This window comes from Meleagris gallopavo, chromosome 1 (assembly GCF_905368555.1).
Source record: "Meleagris gallopavo chromosome 1, MGAL_WU_HG_1.1, whole genome shotgun sequence".
Taxonomy (NCBI): domain Eukaryota; kingdom Metazoa; phylum Chordata; class Aves; order Galliformes; family Phasianidae; genus Meleagris; species Meleagris gallopavo.
The window spans coordinates 141,417,780-141,441,217 of record NC_139404.1 but is presented as its reverse complement, the minus strand read 5'-3'; the positions used below and the strand labels follow the sequence as shown (position 1 = coordinate 141,441,217).

General features: G+C 36.6%; 1 protein-coding gene across 3 annotated transcripts in view; it reads right to left on the bottom strand.

The window, feature by feature from the left end:
- The window catches only part of TMTC4 (transmembrane O-mannosyltransferase targeting cadherins 4), a 55,477-nt gene that overhangs the window by 14,080 nt on the left and 17,959 nt on the right, over positions 1-23,438 (bottom strand). For all 3 annotated transcript variants that reach the window (XM_085215564.1, XM_085215565.1, XM_010728613.3), the window contains 6 exons: positions 16,922-17,019; positions 12,021-12,113; positions 9,556-9,717; positions 8,580-8,782; positions 6,720-6,891; positions 6,504-6,635 (listed from right to left, as the gene is read on the bottom strand). In XM_085215564.1, coding sequence (XP_085071690.1) covers positions 6,504-6,635; positions 6,720-6,891; positions 8,580-8,782; positions 9,556-9,717; positions 12,021-12,113; positions 16,922-17,019 — 860 coding nt within the window. The remainder of the gene's footprint in view (positions 1-6,503; positions 6,636-6,719; positions 6,892-8,579; positions 8,783-9,555; positions 9,718-12,020; positions 12,114-16,921; positions 17,020-23,438) is intronic.

Genomic DNA, 23,438 nt, shown 5'->3' with positions numbered 1-23,438 from the left:
ATTCTTAGCAAACTGGATTGCTTTGATTATACATGCACTGAAGTTTACAGATTCAAAATCTATTCAGAGATAATTAGGTTATTAAACTTTGCTGCACTTCCAGATAAAAGATAACTTCTAGCAAAACTTCTAGAAAAAAGTAAAGGAAGCAAACTAAGGCTATACTAACCAGATTCAATTTCTTTCTCTAAAGTTTTACAAATGTCTTTTTCTTCATGCTGTACATTTTGAAGACATCATAAGCATTACTGCAAGAAGGAATTTGATTAAAGACTGAAGACAGAGCATCTGAGGAAAAAAACCCAAAAAACAACAACTGTGTATGCCACCCACTCAGTTTTAAAAACATATGTTTCAGTTGTCTTGTGTTAGGAGTCAGTCAGCATTTCACTTTCAGACTCTATTTTTGCCTCAGTTTCTTACAGTGTGGAACTTCTTGTAATCCATTTCTATCTAAAAGAGCAGCAAAAAGCATATTCTTCTCATGTAAATAGGATTATTTAGCTTGCAGAAACCCAAAAGATATCAATACTTTCAAGTCAGAACGTCGAACAAAACATTAAGTGTAAGTGTATGTTTTGTGAACTGAATTAGAATGATCTATTACAGTATTAAAACTGATAACAAAGCTATTTAAATAAACTACTGCTTATTAAAACAATCTTCTTTTTTCTCTCCATGATTTTTTCTGTACTCAGATAGAGTTTCTGTGTGAAAGGAGCAATGTTTCAACACAGTTTTCCAGAATATTAAGAGTTCCTTGTTGTACATGTTTCCCACTTCCCTTCAGGAGAAATTGTAACCTTAGTTCCTCACTATATGGTGACAGTGAAGAAAGTAAGAGAAGAAAAAGTACAGTAAGCAAACAAAAGGAAACCCTCAGATTACCATAAACCTCCAACAACAAAATGGCTTCGAAGCAAATTTGCAGGCGGAAACATGCAATAAAATCTTTATCTTAAGAACAGAATCAGGAATTGTTTCTAAGCATATAGAATCATTGGAAGGGTGCAGGTTATCCTAGTTATACGGTCATGTCTCTCACTTCCCTGGGAATTAGAGAGATGTTAAGATCAGCCTTTTGCCTACTCACCTCAACCAGGTTTACAAACAACCTGTATGCCCTCTGCTAAGCACAGAGCTGTAGCTCTCTCTGATCTCTCCTACAATTCCTATCTATACAACACAGGGACAGACACTTCCCACATACCCTAAGTGACAGGTCAGTATGATGTTTTAAATTTAATCTCCAGAGACATGGTTCATTGGCTTTAACAGATACCACCCATGCCAACCTGGGAGAGGATTTTCCTTTCCTGATAAAACATTTAAGAACAGACATACCATTTCATTACTAAATGAGCACTAAAGATAGATATTAGCTGAAAATGACATATTACATTATGCCCACTTGCTCCTTTATCAAACTTAAACAGGTAATTACGTTACAGTAATAGTTCTAAAATGAACATTTCTCAGAGATGCATAACAACACAGCATTCTCTGCAATTAAGAAAGAGCAATATACTAAAAATACTCCATGAGAAAAGCTAGTTGACTCCAACAGACATGCCATGTTAGAAATTAACATAACCATGGCATCATGGCCTAGCACTAGGCTCTGTGTTTGTCTGCCCTTAATACCTCAATGGGTCTAAGATGTCACTATAAGAAGATAAAAGCATTGTATATTATTGTTAGACACACATGATGCTTGAACTCTTACTCAAGTGTTTATATGTGCATACACATTAAAATGAGATAGAAAAAAAAGAAAAAAAGAACCCATTTTCCCTGTACAAAATCATCATTAATATCAAACCAATTTCTTGTTCCATCCCCGCCCTATTTCCTGTCTCAAACCAGTATAGGAAGAAATTGAAATGCACTATCATCTAGGAAATATATGTAGTGCTCAGCTGGAGCACTGATTATCGACTATTTTATTCTCTCTTCCTCACTGCTTATAATCACCTTTTCAACAAATATGAACATTTGCTGAAAAGGATGGAAGCAGCGCACAGATGTCAAAATTTGTACAGAAATACACAGATGCTTCTGTTCAATGCTAGTTTTTCTTCCATCAAACACTCTTCTCTTTCCTCTGCTACAGAAATTCTGTTTTCTAAATAAAACAATGCTTTTTTTTTTTTTTTTTTTTTAATCTTCCCATTGTGTTTGTGCAGCTAGTATCTTCTAAGGGTTCTTCTGCATTACTATACTCATATACAAAGCACCTGACATCTAAAACATTATTCATGCAACAAAACACCAGTTAACCTCTAAAAATATAACCAACAGCATTTAAGGTATCCTTTTCAGAAGATAAACCCCTTTTAATATCTAACATAGAATTCTCAATATCTAAAGGAAGTTCTTTCTAGATCAGCTTCATAAAACCTTTAACAGCCATCAAACTTGTCCTGACGCAAAGATGTTTTACAAGGCTTTTTTAAAAAAATAGAGAAAATAGTCTTAAAAAAATCCCTTGTTCATTTTCAGTATGAGAATAGATTGTCTTTGACAAACTTGTCCCCATGATAAAAACAGTTTGCATGAAGCATCAGGAACAAAGCTACAGAATGACAGAATCACAGAATTGTAGGGGCTGGAAGGGACCTCTGGAGATCATTGAGTCCAACCCCCCCTCCTAAAGTAGGCCCCCTACAGTAGGCTGCACAGGTATGTGTACAGGCAAGTCTTGAATATATACAGAGGAGACTCCACAACCTCCCTGGGCAGCCTGTTCCAGTGCTCTGTCACCCTTACTGTGAAAAAGTTCCTTCGTATATTGGTACAGAACTTCCTATGCTCACCATCCTTAGTATCTCAAGGCAGACTGCTTAGCAGCACATTCTGTTCAGAATACCATAACTCCCTTGCTAAATATTACAGAAATGTTGCTACTTAAGTGAATTAAAAAAAAAAACAAACCAAAAAACAAAAAAACAGCAAGTTTATTAAATTACATGCTGCAAAGAGAAAAAAAACAAACAAACCTAGTACTAAATAGAATGTGCAGACTATGTACAAACTGCTAACAATTTACAATCATTTAAATTATTTCAAAATCTATGGAAAAAAAAGGTCAGTCACTATGGTTCCTATTTTCCATATATTTAATTACATTATTGTACCTTTATTTATATAATCAATTAAGAGTAGTCATCAAAAATAGGCATTGTCTGTGGATTCTTAATTGTTATGGTTTTCCTAAAAAACAAGAAAAAGCAAGTTGGCATTTTCAACAGTAACTTAATGCAGAAAACACCAATGAGATGAGCATCTTCAGGACAGAAATATTCTTTAAAATTGAAAGAGAACAGCGTATAACAACATCAGAGAGTGAGAAGCAATACAATGATGTCTAGAAATAGTGAATGGCACTAGGACAAGGGCAAAATCTCACAACCTTATGTATACACAACTGAGGTAATTCTGAGACCTTCTTTCATAACCAGTGGAGAGAAATACACAGAACAAGGTGCAGTCTTTCTGCCCTGCATCAGTCACGTAGCTCAAGGTGATGACAAACCATGTGATAAAAGGGACAGTTTATCCTCTCCAGGTATAAAGGGAACCTGACTCGCTCAGATGTAGATGTATAAACCTAAGGGGATGAATACCAAGCCAGTAATCTAATATGGTCCAACTGCAGCTAGGCTTTTATCATAGCCTGTTATCAGATATTCTAGCTCTTCAACAAAGCACTTCTGGATTAGCTTGCAACGCACTGGCATCAATGAAAAGACTCAATTAAATCCATTAAGTCTTTCCTAAGCCACTAGCACTGAATTATTTGAAGTTTATGAACTACCTGTAACATGTCACCATCAGAAAAGAGCTTACGTGACTGTTTACAAAATTTGCTTTAGTAGAGACAGGACTGGCCTGGTTCTAACTCACACTAGTGCATACTACCACTGAGCTCTATGAATTCAATGAATCTATACTGTATGAAAAAATGTGATGATATTAAATATATATATGTAAATAAATATATATACTTCTGCTCATCTAGGCAAAATACTGCCATATGTATACTGCTTCAGTCTACGAATCTTTCAACCCAACTTAAAAACAGGACCAAGCAAGAGCGACATACTCCTGGACATAGCTATAACATTCTTTTTTCTCTTTCTCACAAATAAACAAATGTACATGCATACATACATTTTAAAATCGATAACATACACTTTTCTGTATAGTGAACTTTAAAAAAATAAGTCAAAAATCTTCGTATCCTCATTATGGTCCCTGATTACTTCCAATAGATTTCAAAATTACTGGGCCATGTTTATCAAAGTTGATCCTTAAGTTCACCTTCTTGAGCCAGATATATCCATCACTCAAGGGATAGATTTGCTGCTATGCCAGAGAATTTGATTTATTGCAGTTTCCACACCTCTGTCTAAGAGATATGTTTAAAGAATGTGAGTCTGAAACTAAAGAAGGCACCACTGTAACTACTTGTTACTCAGAATTATGTTAAATTTACCTTACACTGCTCACATACAGACAATTTGGAATTGAGAAGAGCTATATTACAAAAGCTGCAGGTATTGTTGGTATTTGGGAGACACCTGGAGATTTTGGAACCCTGCTACAAAATGGAATTAAAGCATGACCACTTTACATAAGTCAAAGATGTTCTGAGAAAAATAGAAATGTTATCATCTGCATTCCATCTTATGGTCTGAATCATTCTGCCACTGAAAGAAAGGGGCCAATGAAAAGCCCTGTGGAACTAGTTTTAAAGGAAGTCTGCAATTTCTTGACAACAACAGAAGACTAAAATAGAACCTAATTCCAATTTTTACATTTATCTTTGCCAAAGTTGACTAGATGTAGCTGATCCATTATGAAAAAAAAAAAAAAGAGACTGGCTCTTACAAATGGGTTCTCTATTGTTCTTGGCTAGTCAAGTTCCCTAATATTGCAATTTCAAAGTTACTCATTAAAGAAGGCTGGAATGTGAGTCTATAAAAACCTTCCTGTTCACATCCTCATGCTTGCTATTTGTGCAAGCTGTCACTAGTATCAATACAGCCCAGGCATGTCTACATAGCCTAGTGTTGACAAACACAAGCTCGTTTTCCCTGTACACTTGCTGGCTTTGAACCAGCTGCATTAGTTCAGTAGCTTGCACACAGCTTATCGGCTCAAGCACAGCACTGTGCAAACACAGCTACACAGCTTCCCAGCCAGACATGGCTGGTGTCCAAGGACCTTGGAGCAGAGGCAAAGAGTGTAGATCTGTCTAAAGCACTCTTACCATAGCAGATGGATAGAGCTACACACAAAAAAGCAGACTGCATTTGCTCCATTTACAGTATGTACTTGTCATTCAGAAGACAAGATATACTGAAGTCATCATAGAAGAGAGGATGGTTACTTACCACTGCCACAGTAAAATACAATAGCTCTTTTCCTATGTATTGAAATCTGAAATTGTTTTAAGACATAACTATGTTGTAAATGTTGACCATCAATGCTTTTTAGAGATCACATCTGCACATTTGTGTTCCAGTAGATGCTAAATTTGTCATTCTCTTCACAAAGTTCAGCATTCACAGGTATCCGTTTAAATTCTGTATCTTGATCTGTATTTTCAATATTCAACTTTAGACTACAGAAATCTAATTTTGCAAAACATCCATGTGTTGCTATTAACAAGCTGTGGATTCTCATACCCAGGCTTACTGAAGATAGTCTGTTCTAAAATTCAGACAACATCAGGGCTCTGTGGTATAGTCCAACACATCCCAGCCTCAGCTATTTAAGAACAGCTGCAGAGCTCACCTCTGCAGGCAGGCTAGATTCAGTCTACTATGCAAACACTGATGTTCATTCAGTGCAATGAAACATCAATCCCACCCCTGCCTTTTTCTCTCTCTAAGTCTTGAAAGGAATATTGCAGTTTTCCTTAATGTCTGTGTCTGAAACCTAGCTCATTCAGCCACTGTAAAAGAGAAGAAGCAGGAGCAAAGATTTTATTCTGTCTTGCAGACACACAGATAATGTTTCTTTCTACCTTAGCTGTGTTGGTTATATATACCACTGGAAGGATTCTAAAAATCACAGTATAGAAATTATTTAGATGAGAACACTGCAACTTACTTAAATTCTCTGATATTTTGCTGTAATAACCTGCAATTGTACAATCAATTCTTTTAAGAAATTTTTTTGACACATGATTTGACTGAATGCTCTTTCCTGAAGTATACTCCCCTTTCTTTTCTCCTTCCTCATCCCCCATCCCCCAAGTTCTGAATTACAACTCAAGATAATACTAAACTGTAATTTGCACTGTCTGCTATTTCAATTGAGTTAATACCATCATTTAAGGTGTCTGATAAGTCAATGTCATACTCCTGGCCCAGTGAAAATTGTGAGGTCTACTATACCTACAACACATTGACTACACATAAGACTGCCTTCATTTCAAAATTCAAAGTATTTTTTAAAAACACAAAGAAAAAAGAAGGTTAAAACTGACTTACTTTTGCATTGAGAGGGCATACAGAGAGTGCACTCCTAAAAAGCTGTTCTTCTGACCTCCACTGACTGCTGCGGAGTGCACAGCGCATAATGTTCATCAGTAGGATTCCAAGTACTGCCACAGCAAGAATTTTCTTAACGAGAGAGAGACAAGTTAAGAATCAAATCACTCAATTGAAGCACTTCATCATCAGCTTTACTGACTGTTTTGATGGTACCTTTTTCTTGGCTTGCTTACTCAAGAGACTAAATCCATATGTAAACAGAATGCAATAGCCAATACTGGGGAGGTAGATGACTCTCTCTGCAACAACAAATCCTACACGGAAGAACAGGTTGCTTGCAGGAAGAAAAGGGATAATAAGAAATCCAAGTCCCAGTGTAAGAATTCTGCAAACAAGAAACAAGATTATCAAATTAGCCACAAAGCTTAATAAAAGTACCTTTTTCATTTAACATACGATATTTATTTTAAAAAACGTAGGAAAAAAGTGCAAATGGAGCAGGGCATTCAAAAGCAGCATTTAGGAACTACATAAAAAAGTCAGAGTGAAGTGTCAAAATCTTATTGAAGCCTAATCTATTATTCACTTTTAAAACCCTAGCTATAATTACCAGAAAAGCAAACTTCGTGCTTCAAAACTGGAAAATAATCCCATTAAGTATTAATTATGTAATATCTATTTAAAATATACAGGTAAGAGAACTAATGATGAAAGCTACCTGTCTAGTTTTGGAATTAATTAGACTGTAAAAAAAGGGAAAAATACACAGGTCACTTAAAGAAATAACTTAGATACGTTTCCAACTGAGAGTGTTTTTTTTTTTTTTTTTTTCCCCTCCCTAAGAATGACATTAATAGTAGAATCCATTGTTTAACCACATACCAGTCTACATCTACACTCCTTCCACAGTCAGTGGAGAGAGGCATTTCATCTTCCTTGCTTTAGGTATCTATATCAGGAATGAGCAACCCTCAGCAGGTAACTATGGAAGACAGAGAACTTAGACAAGTGAGAAAACTGAGACAGGGAACCTTACAAAAAGGATCCTTACAAAGGATTAATGAACACCACATCTGTTTCAGGTCATGGGCATGGCTGTTGTGTACTCAAATTTATTGCAACTAAATCTCTATTCTGTAATGTATATAACAAATCTACAGTAAGGTACTCGTTAGTCTTTTTTTCCTTCCCTCTCAATGTCCATGGCCTTCACTACTTGGTTTTTACTTTTTACTAAAAAATGGTTCAGCAATATTGGCTTAGTGAGTTTTTTTTCCTAGAAGTACAATGACACTTGTAACAAGATTCAACTCCTCTCTTCTCAAATGATTTCAATTGTACAAATTACAAATGAGTACAGAAATAAAGGAAAGGAAGGTTAGTCTTTGAAGAAACAAGCAAAGAAGTGAAGTTACAGAATACCTCAGAAAGAAAATGGAAACATTCAGTACTTTGAAAAACAGGATGATCTCATTGTGACTGAGCTGCTAAAAAAAGTGAAGGAGCTGAGAATTAATTATACATAAAATCTAAGGAAACAGACAAAAGCCAGCAAAAATTAAGCTGAAATCCTTAAGTGAGACAGCATAGTTAACAATATAAATATATTTTTAGTTTCTTTTGGTAAAGTACAAATTATTTCTTCAGTAGATACTATGGGTCAGTATTTTATTTATTAATTGTGTGACTAGCATTTGTACCTTCTGTCAAGGCACATCTCTCCTTTTCATTATTAAGAGGGAGCATTAAAAGAGATGATGACTTAGAAAAAGTGATGTCAACAACACAGTGCTCTGTTCTGAACACAGATTACTTCTTACCACCTACAGTGCCATTTCAGGAGAAGAATAAAGCAGCCATCCATATTTCTCCCTCCAAGTGTTTCCCACTAGTCAGTGTACAGTGATGGACCCAAATTGGGATAAAATTGTAATGACAGCTATAAATATTTATTTGAACTGCATTTGCTAGACACTGGTTCCACTGAATTGTTAAAATTATCAGTACTGAATTTAACAAAATAATACTGTACTCAAGTTGTCCAGCCATTTAAAATTCATCACTGTCTCTTACCTTCTCTTATAGCTGTCTTCTGAGCACAGAGCTTGGCATATCAGACCAATTAGGCAGAACCAAAGTGCTGCTAGTGCAATTATCCTCCAGTCACTGACGGATTTAATGAGGGGTATGCAACCCATTGACCAATCAAAGCACAGCCACCAGGGACACAACAGCAACCATGCATTCAGCGAATAGTAGTAATTATAGTTTATAGCCTGTCAGTCAAAAAGAAAACAAACATTTATTTGATACTAAACTTAAGTGCGAGGGGAAGAAACTTTAGTTCTTTTCTACCATTTCTGTTATTGCAAAACATTTCTTATAAAACAGGCCTTAAATCCTTAAATTCTGCTAGGCTGCATCTAGCTGTAGACCATATATGTTACAGCTGTGAAACTAACTTTTTTTTTTTTTTTTTTTAAATACAGCTATGAGGCTCTCCTCAGAAAAGGGAAACACAGTTCTATACTGTACAATCAACATCCACTTGCAGAAAGAATTTCTCACAACAGAAGAAAATGTCAAAGAACAACATCCTTCATTCCTCATCTCCAAACCCAGACTTAATACAGGTAGAAGCATACAGCCAAAACATACTCCAAATGCACCAGAACTTTATGCTATTTTCTTCAATTGTGAAGGAACAGATGAGGAGTCAAATACAGTATGTGGAAAAATAATGAAATGCAGCAAAAGCTAACTGCTGGCAAGCATGAAAAAAATAGTGAATAAATGGAAAGAAATTCAGTGTGTGCAGTGCATACTAAATTGAACGCAAAGAATACTCAAGGTGTAGATTTAGGAAAAAAACCAAGATGGCAGAAAATCACAAAGCACAAGAGAAGAAGTGACTCATCACGTATCTCACAACATAAAGATTGCCCATTTTGTTTCTTTAAAACACAAAAGAAAATTTAATTAGCTGACCAAGACAAAAGTTCTAAGCATGTCAGAAAAAAAAAAAAAAAAAATCACCATCATAACTTACTCTCACAAACAAACTATCTGCAAATGAAGCTGGGTTGTCTACTTCAGTAAAAGCTGGTGGTCCTGTGCCCATAATCCTCCAGCGTATATAAAGTATACTAGCCCCTCCAGACATCAGAAGAGTTATCCTGAAAAGCAGCCCCTTCCTTAGCAGACCAGCACTCTACAGGAAAGAAAGAAAGAAAAAGCATTTAAAAACAAGTATTTTATTTTTCTCCTTACTATATTCACATCATTTTGGCCACCATTTCAGAGAAGTTATTGATTGACATTTGTCTTACTTTTGCAGTTACAAGAAAGATGTCAAACTTCACTATAGTCTCTCTCTAACTCCCTTTGTTACAGTGCTGTAGGACTCTCGTAGAGCTGCCTAAAATCTGATGGTTGAAATTAATCTAAGCAGCCTCAATAAGTCCTAAGAGAAGCAGACTGAAGGCAATTCTCTGAAATTAGGGGTCATCTGAACCACTTCTTTCTCTGTTGAACATATCTGAAGATGAAAACATTGATAAACAGTAGATTTTTACATGAAGGTGTTGACTGGATCCTGAGAAATGTGGTTACATGATCTGAAGTATTAGCTTTTCTTTATTCATATCTTCCTCCTTTAGCCTGATAAGCTTTAAATATACTATTCCCTTTAGAAACTGGATAGTTACACATGATCCGTTCTCTATGTCCTCCATTAGAGCTAGCATGCTGCTTGTTACCATCTATGATTGAAATACACTGATTAGCAAGCATCACCATAATTACTTATGAATCAGTACTAGCTTTTTCTGAAAACTATGAAAAGAAAAAAGTCTTATCGGGCAAGAGATCTGGCAGAGTCCTTGCTGAAAGTATTTATTCTCTAAAATGAGGGAAAAGTTAAGTTTAAAGGAAATACGCAGATGAGTTTTTAATATTTGTAGTTGACAGTGGAATCATCATAAAAGATTTAGTTAAATGCATAAGGAAATAAGTCTGTAATGGTGAATTTACATAAGCTAGCCTTTGTGCTCAAATGGCTACTTCCAATTTGCACATCTCAGTAACAGTCATTACAATGAGGATTCAAGCAAATCATTGCTAAATACTTTTTTTTTTTTTCTGAAAAAAATTATGCTGTGAAGGAAAACTGCATTGTTACAATTTGTCTTATTACAAGTTTTTTTTATTTTACTTTTTTATTTTACTTTATTTTTTATTTTATTTTTTATTTTACTTTATTATTTTATTTTTTTATTTTACTTTATTTTACTTTATTTTACTGTTTTTTTTTTTTTTAATTATACTTTGTCTTATTACAAAGTAATTACACAAAAAGTCTCATCCCAGGCTTAATTTCGTGTTTAAAGAGTAATTCTCCAAAAAAAGTTTGACCCTGACACATTTCCATCACTTTAATTTTGAGCTGGATCTGCTTTAGTTCCATACAGCTCTAGACTGCTTCCTTTTCTTGTGCTGGTTGACATTATTGTCATTATACAACTCGATTCTTCAGTATCCTTACTTGCTTGCTGACGTATTCTTGTACCTCTCATCCATTCCTGCCCAAACGTATTGTTTCAGTTCTGAAGATTCCACTTTCACCGGATTTCCCTACAAAGCTTCTTAGGAACGTTGCCACACTTCATGAAGCAATTTAACAGTCCCATAGGACTTGTGCTGCTTAGAAACATGAGCAAGAGTTCTCTACACTGAAACCAATCAATGTAAATTCCAATGAACATACATTCCCTTTGCCTTGCTGAAGCTTGCATGGGAGAGGCAAATGATTTAGCTGTTTAACAGTAGTGATGTTCTAGTAGCCTGTTGATCTATTTGGCTGCTATCAATTGCTAACCTGACTAACCATGACTAACCATGACTGTTTTTGTGATTTGGTTATGATTATGATCCCGCAACAAATAATAGGTGTTAAATTCCATTTGATCCTATACTAGATAAAGCATTATCAACAGAAGTAGATATTTATCCTTAGTATCTATCAGAGCTTGAATAGTTCTACTTTCAAATCTCCAATCCACTATAAATTGTCTCCTGTTTGATAATTCATATTCTAAAGAAAAGAGTACAGTATTTTAGTAGAGTTGGGAAATGGGACATAATAATATTTTTACGTTATTTTTCTAATGTCTATTTAAGCACCTCATGAATCTAAATAAATAGCTCTACCTGTGCTGACTAAGCTGTGTTTAATAACCACTTCAGGAGTTCTATTGCTTCTGTAGAACTTGTAGCATCAGGCAGCTCGTCCACAACAGTTTTAAGATACTGATGTGAGAACTTGTGGAAAGGCTTTTTGTCTTCAATGCATTTCTAATGTAATACCATTATTACGTTGCTGCAAAGATTTAACTGCACAACTGACTTACTTAGCTGGCTGAAAATCTCTCATTTTTCTTTAATTCTCAGCAACAACAAAACTGACAGAAGTTCTCTCTTTTGGTACAGGAATGAACAAAACCTCTAAGGACTCACCTCCAATAACTTGTCCTTACGTAGTAATTTTTGAATGAACTCCAAAATATTTAGCTTGTTAATCACCAGTGCATCAAAGACTGCATTCAAACCCTAAACAACAAAAAAAAAAAAAAAAAAAGTTTAAAAAAGTAAATAAAAAGTAAGATGAGATAGCTATACCCAAAAAGCAGTTTAAAAAAATACATCTTATATTCCACTTCTACATTTTACATCTTATTCCTGATTTCAAACAAGTGAATAACAGATATGTTGCTAATAACATGGCAGAATGAGAAATTAAGAACCTCAGCTCAGATGAGTGGAACATCACACTATTGTAATAGATAGGCTTTTGCTATATCCAATAATGCTGCAGGGATACCATGTACCAGCAAACTATGCCCCATATGGTTACAACAGTTTCAAACTACTTATCTATTCTCAGCCTGCTTTCCCAAACGTTCTGCAGTGTAAACGCAACAGTCAAAAGATATGGCATATATTGAGGTTAAGTTTCTCTAAGTCTTTTACACACACACACACACACACACACACTTGTTGAGCAGAATGGTATCTTTTGACTTCCAGCTTTCAAAAATATTATTTTTTAAAGATACATTGATTCTCACAACAACCAAAGGCTCAGAGATTTTATCAGGCTTGCTTTTTTTGCAATTACATCAACACACACACTGGAAGTTGCTGAAAAAAAATGAGAAGTTCTATATCAGCCACTACACATAAAGCTGAAGTATAAGTAGTGCTCTTCAGGACTGTACTTGTTTGTTTCCTTGGGTGGAATGTGCACAAAATAGATCCAGAGGTAATTCTTTCGAGGTCAATGAGGTAATTCTGTTGAGGTCAATGTTAAAGTACAACTTCAACATCCAAGCAATCACCAGCCATGACAATTCATGAATACTTAGTCTACATCCTATTACCTTTGGAAATCAATAAACTAAATGGAAAAAAGTAGTCAGTAAAAATAGTATCAGGCAAGGAAGGAGTTAGAACAAACAGGAACCATCATAGGGAAAAGCGAGGAGATAGGCTGGAGTGTGGCATGGTTTCACAAAGAGAGGTCAGCTGGCAATTACAAGGCTTTTGTATCACTTACGTGGAGATTAGTAATGTAAGAATCTAACTGAAAAATACATTCAGCCTAGAAGCAATCTTTTTAATATATGATTTATCCTTTCATCCCCTTGACCCTTGTCCCTTAACACAAGAATAAATACCATCATCTTAGCAATGCAAATAAATCCTAGCAAACGAATAAAAACTCCAGATCAAATAAAAATTCTGTGTCTTCTAGCTCAAATAATTTCAGAATCACAAGTCAGAGGGATTGGAAAGGACCTCTGGATCATATAGTCCAACCCCTCTGCTAATATGGGTTTCCAAGAGTAAGTTATACAGAAAAGTGTCTAGGCAGGTTTTGAATATCTGAAGAGAAGACTCCACAGCCTTTCTGGGGAGCCTGTTCCAGTGCTCTGTCACCTTCAAAATAAAGTTTTTCCTTGTATTCAGGTGGAACTTCATCTGTTTCGGGTTGCCTGTTACCCCTTCTCCTGTTGCTGGACACCACCAAAAAGCCTGGTCCCATGCACTTGACTCTTGCCCATTAGATATTCACACATATTGATCAGATCCCAGTCTTTTCCAGGCTGAACAGTCTCAGGTCTCTCAGCCTTTCTTCATAAGGGAGATGCTCCAGGCCCTGATTCATCTTTGTGGCTTTTTGCTGGACTCCCTCCAGAAGTTCCCTGCTTTTTTTTTTTTTTTTTTTTTTTTTTTTTTTTTTTGAACGGAGGAACCCAGACCTGGTTACAGTACTCCAGCTGTGGCTCACCAGGGCAGAATAGAGGGGGATGAGAACCGCCCTCTACCTGCTGGCCACGCTCTTTTTAATGTGCCCCAGGGTACCATTGGCTTTCTTGGCCACCAGGGCATACTGCTGGCTCATGGCCAACGTGTTGTCCACCAGAATACCCAGGACCTTCTCTGCAGCAAGTCAGCCCCTAATCTGTACTGATGTGTGCAGTTATTCTTCCCCAGGTGTAGGACTCCACACCTAACTTTGTTGAACCTCATCAGCTATGCCCAGCTCTCCATCTTGTCTAGGTCTCGCTGAATAGCAGCACAGCCTTCTAGTGTGCCAGCCACTCCTCCCAGATTAGTGTCATCAGTAAACTTGCCCTTCATACCAGTCATTGATGAAGATGTTGAACAAGACCAGACCTAGTACTGACCTCTGGGGAACACCACTAGCTACAGGGCTCCAACTAGACCCTGTGTCACTGATCACAACACTCTGAATTCCGTCAGTTATCCAGTTCTCAAGTCACCTCACTGCTCACTCATCTATCCCACACTTCCTAAGCTTAACTGCAAGGATGTTTTGGGAGACAGTGTCAGAAGTCAGGGTACACAACATCCACTGCTCTTCCCTCATCCACTCAACTGGTCATGACATCACAGAAGGCTATCAGATTAGTGAAGCATAATTTTCCTTTGGTGAATCCATGTTGACTATCCCTTGTTGGAGATGACATGTTTGGAGATGACATCCAGAATAAGCTGCTCCATCACCTTCCCAGGGACAGAGAAGCTGGCTGGTCTGTAGTCTCCTGGCTCCTCCTTCTTGCCCTTCTAGACGTTGGCTTTCCTCCAGTCCTCAGGCACCACTTTAATTCTCCGTGACCTTTCAAAGATAATAAGAGAGCAGAATGGCAATCATTTCTGCCAGTTCCTTCAGCACATGGGTGCATTCCATTGGGGACCTTGGATTTGTATATGTCTAGTTTCCCTGCATGACCCCTGACCACGTCCTCTTTGGTCAAGAGGGTTTTCCTTTCCCCATATTCTCTCGTACCTCCAGGGTCCAGGATTCTCAAGGAGCAGAGACTGAAGCAAGAGAAAGCATTTGGTATCTCTGTCTTCTCAGTGTCCTTTGTTACCATGGCATCCACCTCATTCAAAAGCAGACCCATATTTTCCCTAGTCTGTCTTTTGCGACTGACATACCTAAAGAAGCCTTTCTTGTTGTTCTTGACCTCCCTTGCCTTCCTTGTTGCATCCCTGCATGCCCTGACAATGTACTTATTTTCCTGCCAAGTGGCCAGACCCCTTTTTCACATTCCATAAACTTTCTTCTTCCATTTCAGTTTTTCCATAAGCTCCTTTGATCATCCATGTGGGTCTCCTGCCACCCTTGCCAGACTAAGAATTCCTTATTCTTAGGAATGCATAGATCTTGAGCTTGGAAGGAGTGGTGCTTGAATGTCAACCAGTTCTCCTGGGCCCTTATCTCCCAGTGCTCTAATCCATGTGAATCCTCCAAGTAGGTCCTTGAAGGGGTCAAAGTTGCTTCTCCTGAAGTCCAGGGTTGCATTCCTAATTATTACCTTCTTTCTTTCATGTAAAATCCTGTATTCCACTGTCTCATGGTCACTGCATCCAAGGCTGCCACCAACCTTTATGTTCCCAAACTGTCCCTCCATGTTTATAAGAACAAGGTTCAGCAGCACACCTATTTTCACTGGCTCCTCCTCTACCACTTGCACCAGAAAGTTATCATCCAAGAACTGCAGGAACCTTTCGGACTGTGCGTGTGCCTGGCAATGTTCCTTTTCCAGAAAATATCAGGGTTGTTGAAATCCTCCGTGAGAACAGAGCCTGCACTCATAAAACTAATGTCAGCTGTCTGTAGAAAGCCTCATGAACTTCTTCCTCCTGATCAGGCAGCCTGTAGTAAACACCCACAATGATGTCACCCAAGTTAGCCTGCTCCTCAGATCTCATCCATAAGCTCTTTGCCCATTCATCACTCATTCTTAGGCAGATCTCAAAACATTCCAGTTGTCTGCTTACATAAAAAGCAACTCTACCATCTCGCCTTTCTGGTCTGTCTTTCCTAAAAAGTACATAGCTGTCCATGACAGCACTGTAGTAATGCAAGCTGTCCTACCATGTTCTAGTGATCACAATAGGATTATGGTCCTGTGACCACACACAGATCTCTAATTCTTGTTTGTTTCCCAGGCTGTGTGCAATGGTACACAGATACTTCAGAGAAGAAAAGGGAGTCGAGGATGCAAGTTTCCTTAGAGGGATGGAATTACCTTATACCATTAGAAGAAATAATCACAGAATGTTTTAAGAGTATTTCTTAGGTTGTCCTCACAAATACCTTTACAAAAATACATCAGCCTGCAAATGTCTGTCTGAAAATAATGTCCTACAGGAAGATGTTTTCAGTGATTTCTTCAACAATTTTTTTTTTTTTTCTAAGGACAAGAACGTCCTTGCTGCAAATAGTTCTGATTCTGTTGCTTTATTTTATGTCAGTTAATGCTCCAAATTAGATTTACTTATACAGATATACAACTACATAAAAGGTATGCATTTCAGGTGGCCTTACTGGATCCCTCAAAATGAGCATATACAGTTCCTTAAACAGGGAACAGAAAGAAAAGTCTCAGTGTTAGAAATAAACAATGACCCTACTTCTAATTAGAATGTTCAAAAAAAGCGAGAGGGTAGAGCTTCTAAAAATATTCTCCTCCAATTACATCTTTGTTCATGGCCTTCAAGAGAGGCCTGTAGATTCACTGTCTCTACAATTATACATCGAAAAACAAGGCCAATGAACATGACACACAGTGAAACTAACACTGCTAATCTTTCAAGTTTTGCAAGAAATTAACAGATACATGCAAACTGCTTATAAAAGATAAAATAAATTTACAACATATTGGCTAGGACACAACCAATACAGCTCTATTAGAATACTGCTAGTTTGCTGAAGAGAACAAAAAGGTATGTGATTAGTTGTGGAGAACATTCATCTTTGTACGCTTTACAACCGCACCTGACAGATGCTGAGGTCAAAATTCAGTCAGTAAGAGGATTCTTACCAGTATTGTAATTCCTTGCTCTTTGCACAGCATGGCTATTGCACCTAGGAGAACACTCACCAGCACCCAGAATACAGAAAAATTATGTCCTTCCTTATCTGTCAAAATAAAGCATGTCATAATATTAGGTATATACATTTAAAAGTTAAAGTTAGAAATTAAAGTTAGAATATAAAAAAAAAAAAAAAAGAATAAAAGGAAAAGCAGCATTTAATCTCACAAGATTTTCTATTAGTCAAAATCTAGTTACATAGACTTGAAAAGCATGGGGTGCCTCCTGTAATATGCTGGCATTCATCCATTTATTGCAGTCATTTTCTCTTCTCTGAGACATTAGAAATCTCCCTATTTGCTAGATGTCTTAGTCAGACTAATTAGAATGGCAGAAGCTTCACATAGTTTTCACAATCTATCATCTGCAAAGGTTAATTCCCAAGGCTTAGATCCATTTATCTTCCTTAGCTACAACTCTAACATTACTGACTACTCTCTTCCAAGCTACCACAAGAACATGAAGTTATTTCTAATGGTTGCATATGAAGCAGCAACACACACGCAAACTCCTTCAACAGCAGGCTAATCTACAAAGGCACAATGAGTTGCTTTTCCAGGGCTGCTGCATTTAGCAAGTGCTTCATGCCATTTCATTAGCACTACCACAGAATGCCACAGAGCTCAACAATTCCAACATCTGAGCAGAGAAACAGTTCTGTGACTGGGTGAAGAACTCTGGGGTTAAGAGATCAAGAGTAACTACAGCTTCTAGTCAAAGAGTCTTTAAAGACCATACCATGTAGCTGCTTTTGGGTTCTACAAGCAGGCATTTCTGAGATTGATATAACAATAAGCCTTACTACAGCCAAGGTATTATTGCACACACACTACATGGGTACTTAACATAAAAACATATCTGTCACAATCTCTACTCCACAGATTAAAGCAACAGAGGGAAGCACTCAGCTTATTCAGAGACATATTCTTGATTCAAGCAACATGGGCTCTATAGGCAACACAAGGATCTACCTTTCATTTGGCCTGTGAAGAAACAAAGCTGAACTCTATATTCATTGAGTGAACCCTTTTTAAATATATTTTCCTTGATCTCTAGAGTCGTTCTTTCCTACTGTTAATGCAGGTTTGACCCTCAGTACTTAGACTGAACTATCATAATATTCTATGGAGATGACAAATGACAGAAATAAGACCGAATTCATAGAAGTAGGCACCTACATCTGAGAACAGAACAGAGCAGAACAACATAACAGAACACTAAGCGTAGTTTCTAGTTGGTTGAAAGAGAGAGACCCCGTTAGAGATCTAGTTACCTACCTAATTCAGAGAAGTAGCTATTGCTCTTCACTGATGATAAAGTGAAACTAGTATACTAACTCAGATGATGTCGGTGAGTAAGATACAATCACTGCAAGTATGAAAAGGACCCACTGATATTGGTCTCATTTTGAGGCAGAGTACTTTTGCAGAAGACAGTAAAAGTTCTGAAGAACAAGTTTTGGAGTTGCTTCTAGCATTCTTTTTCTACCTAAAACTTAAAAGCTTAAGCTGAGTGAATATTAAGATGTTTACGACTTATCTTTGAAATAAAATATAGTGGGCATATGTTCCTTCAACCTTCATCTCAAATTACATCCTTATAGTTAAGGTAAGAGTAGACGTCAGAGGTGAAGATGTCATAAATTGAAAAGAAAGCCTTCTAAAGGAAAGAAGTCATACACATCTCAACAACAAAACAAAACATGAAATACAAAATATATAACAGCTGAAGAAAGGTTGTAGTGACAAGAACAAAAAATGCAATAAGGAGATCCCAGCTGACATCAAATGCACAGAACTGAGAGGTTTCATGTATGCATGCAATTCATGGAGAACAAGGCTACAAAATTCTCTCTATAAGCATTGCTAAGAATAAAAGGTATCCATCCTAAATATATCCCTTGAAGATCTTTAAACTCTTCAGATCACTTGCAACTGTCCATCCAGTTTTTGAAATGTGCTTGTTTCAAATGTAGAAAGAAAGTAGCTGGCAGAATGTGAAGACGGAAGGTAAACTATGAGGACAAAATAACAATCAGCCTTCCTAGTAAGTGTAAAAGAGAGAACAGTAAAGCCAATGGATTTCAAGGAGTTTGCTGAAGCATACTTACTTCAGGTGAAAGATTTCTTCCTTCAAGAATGAAATGCTGGGAGAGAGAAGCTGGGACATTTGAGCACTTCCCAGAGAAGTGAAGCATTCAATGCACAAATAAAGATTATGTTAACATGGAATATGGTAGAAAGTATATACAAGAGATCAACTCAGCGATTCACAAATGCTTTGATTATGAAGCGTAAGAAGCAACAGGGAGAAAAGAAAGGTCAAATTATCAAGGACAAGCGTAACAACAGCACACTAATAAAGCATTAAATTCATAAAGGCCACACCACAAAATGAGAAAAGACAATGTATATAAAGAACAAAAACACAATTCCATTGATATTTTAGTAAGAAAAGCAGCAAGGAAACAGTTATTCCGGTACTTGGTGAGAGAGAAAATGGGGGACAATGCCAAGAAAATAGAAGTGCTCTGTGCCTTTTTGCTCCATTTTTCACAAAGAGGTCAGAAGAGTTGCGATCAGATGACTTTCACAACATTGACAGAAAGGGAGCAAGAACAGAAGCAAAGCAGTGAACTACAAGACACAGAATTTATAGAGAAAATAATCTGCTTTAAATTATACCTACTGATTACATTTACGCCAAATAAGAGTAATCTCAACTGATACCTCTGGGACATCATGCAAAACAGGAGATTCCAGAAGCTTGGAATTAAAATTAAAAAACAAAGCAAAACAAACAAACAAACAAAAAACGCTTTATCATGTCTACATGCCTACCACTAAAGAGGAAAATGGAGAGGAAAAAAAGAGCTAAGGAATCAAAGCTAAGCTGACAGGTCAGAATTGTCCAGAAAAAAAAAAAAATAGACATAATATTTTCTAGATGAGTCTCCAAAACATCAAAGAATATGGTAATTGTTTTCCAAAGACATATATTAGCCATTTAGAAAAAATTAAGTATTATTTCTGACTTGGAAAGTAAAAAGCAAACCTGAATAAAAGCAAACCTTCAGGAAGGCATGACAATTCCACTGGAAAGAGTGTGAAATAAGCTAGAAAATATAGGGGCTGGATGAAATTATTACGGAACAGATACAAGTAACAGTTATAAAACTACTCTAAGACTCTAGATCACCATGAAAAATGGAAAGATACGATCTGGACAGGATCTTTCTTTCATGTAGCTCTTCTCATTAGATATTTTTAATCAGAATATTCCATCATTCAAATTTTAAAGTCTCAAAGTGCTGCCAGGCTACAATGACAGGGAAATGTATTAAGGAGAACTCAGAATTTGTTTGACAAACCTGAGGAATGATCTTGGGAAAAAAATGATAATTGAATGCCATTCAGACACACATTCAAAGCTGTACAGAAACAGACTTGTTTTCTTGTGAATATTCCAAGCCTCAGATGCCAGTAATTCTCAGCATGTATGGTGTAGCCAAGCTTAAGTATGAACTCTCAAAGACAGTAAGAGATGGTAAACAAAAAACAATTCCATAGATACAACATCAAAAAGAAGAGGAACAAGCATCAATATTTCCTTTCCAAAACCATAATGTCAGTTCCTTTACTTTCTTCATCAGTCTCAACAAGTCAATACAGTCATATACAGAACTGTAATAGTATGAAAATTAATCAATTTCTGATTAAACTTCAAAGAGATAATTTCAATTATGAAATGTATTATCTTGTGCTTGTTCCTTGTTCAGTATGCACAAATAATCCCCATATCCTCACTGCAGAAATCTCAATAGTAAATTAGGATTGAAAAAAAAGATATGAAAGCATTCAAAAATGCCTTCAAGCAATTTTTAACAGTGATTTGCAAATGTAAAGCACTGCATTAAGTGCTAATTATTATTATATGACACACATGTGCCAACAGAAGTAATCAGTATAACAAAGCACATTCCCCTAATACGGTGCCACTTCCCACCAGAAAAATCTTGTGTCAGAAAACGAAACCAATCTTTGGTTGGCACCTGTGCCTAGTTGAAACTGGTACACCATATTGTGAGTGGGCATTGTGCCACTAACAGATGGACAAGACTGTAAGCATGCCAAGTAAACAGAGGGTTTTTTGTTGTTGTTGTTGTTTTCTTTTTCTTTTCTTTTTTTTTTTTTTAAGCTGGAAAAAGATAGTGTTTCTATACCAACACAAAAGGAGTTTCCAGATGACCCTGCCTGAAGAGTACATTAAGTCTGAAAGCTGAGGAAATCTGAAGAGATACCTGCCTAAGCCATGAAGGCACCCATACTCATGCTGCTGGACTTGAGTAAAAGCATTTCTAGGGAAATTTTGCAAAACAAAGAATTTTACGATGTGGAGTTGATTGATCCTAAATATATGACCTATACCCCTTCAACTCTGCCTTCCTAGATGCTAATCCTATTTATTGAAAAACTTTACTCAGCACTGTCCTAAATACACAAATCAATGAAAAAAGGTTCCTCAAAAGCTGAGGGTATGAAGAAAAGTACAATATGTTTAGAGTATCAAGCTTAATCTTATGTTTAAGTCAAGTTTGTAACAGCAAAACAAAAGAAAATCAAGGAACAATTATCAATCCAAACATTTAGGCGTTCAGCATTTCCTCCTTCAAACTAACTGAACAGCTTAGGGCTTAGACAAGTGACAACTTTGAGCAGTTTAATAAGTCACCATGTTCAAGTGAAATGGTGTAATTATTTCTGTGAAAGTGCCATCTCATTTGAAAACAAAATTGAAGCAAAATCAATTATGATGAGCTTTTAAAGGAAGTTTTATTTTTCACTGAAAAATTACACATGCTTATATATTCTGTTGATGTGCATTGCCTGGAGGGACAGTAGCTTCCAGCTAAACACCTACAAATACTCATTTAACACTAAGACTTCCCTGCTTGCACACTACTGTACAAGGGGAAAGAATTACTTAGTCTTAGAAGATCAACTAAGAATCTATTGATTAACTTAAGCCTGAGATCTCTTTGTGTTTCCAGTTTTCTGAATGTACGTGCTACTGCAATGCAGCTCAACCAGTCACTTAATAACAAAACAGTAGCACTAAATGGTGTTCCTAAACATCTCTATGTACCTCAAACTCATTAGGCAGACATTACAGTAGAGGGATTGTCTATCCTCATCTACCCATAAATTAAACCATCTTGGAGAAAAAAGATTTAGCCCTTAAAAAAAAAAACAACAACAAACAAACAAACAAACAAAAAAAACCACAGCACCAGCTATGGTTTCTCATTTTCCACATACAACTCCTCCTTCCCACTGTGTTCAAACATGAACAGCTGGGCACACAGTTGAAAAATCAGAGCCCAAATATTTGACTAACTGCAAAACAGCTAACAATTTCTCCCTTTATCTTAACAGCACTCTTTCACAAGAAGACTTGAACATTTCCAAACCAACAAAAAAATAAAGATAAAAAAATTCGTCATATAAATCTTCAGTATTAACTACAGTCTACCAGTCTACTTTGCACATCTCATTATATCAGCAATGAACTAGTAGCTGATTAATGGGAGACTACATAGAACAAAACAGAAACACACAACCGCTACAAAGTCATTTTTAGAAGTCACAGCATATAAGCAATTTTTCCCCTATTTAATATCCATGCCAGGTATTACTCACATGAAGTAAATATCACAAACTCATCATTTTACATTACTCAGAACACTAATGGAGTTGCCAAACACATGCACTGGATCACTGTTAAGGCTGAAGACAAAGGAAGGCAAAACCTAACCTACCTAAACAGCTGTCAGCTCTTGTTGTCTCCAAAGCCTATGCAGTGGATTTGTCCCCATAGATATGATTTTTAAACAGTAGGATAGAATGAGAACAACAGATTAGTTCCTTGCAAACGTGTCAACCTATCAGTTCTGGTAACAACAAAAACTGCGTATTAAAAAAAAAGTAAAAGATTTTCAGAATTTCAGTGAATATAATTATAGCCTACATAGTGTGATGCTGAAGAAAAAAAGTAATAAAGGTAATGCTACAGATTCAGGCTGAAGAAAACTTTCTGCCCCAAAATCCACCAAGCCACAAATAAACATCAGATAAGCAAACTGCAGTATATCTTGAGCTTTACAAAAGTCATTTTCCTTTGGAAGATTTCCAGACAGATAACTTCCACTTCTCGAATCTCCTTATTGCCATCAGAATTATTTACACTTCTTCACAGCATTCCTAAATCTGTCCCAGACATTTTTATGATTCCTCACTCCCAAGCCAAAAAAACCTTGAACACCCTATGTTCATTCGCTTAGAGATTGATTGAAAACAAAAACTAATCATTCTCTCTTCTATGACTTTTGTTAGAGAAGACTTGAACTATATCAATACAACAACTAAGCCCACGTAAGTGAAAAGGATTTCTGGAACTCAGCTGGAC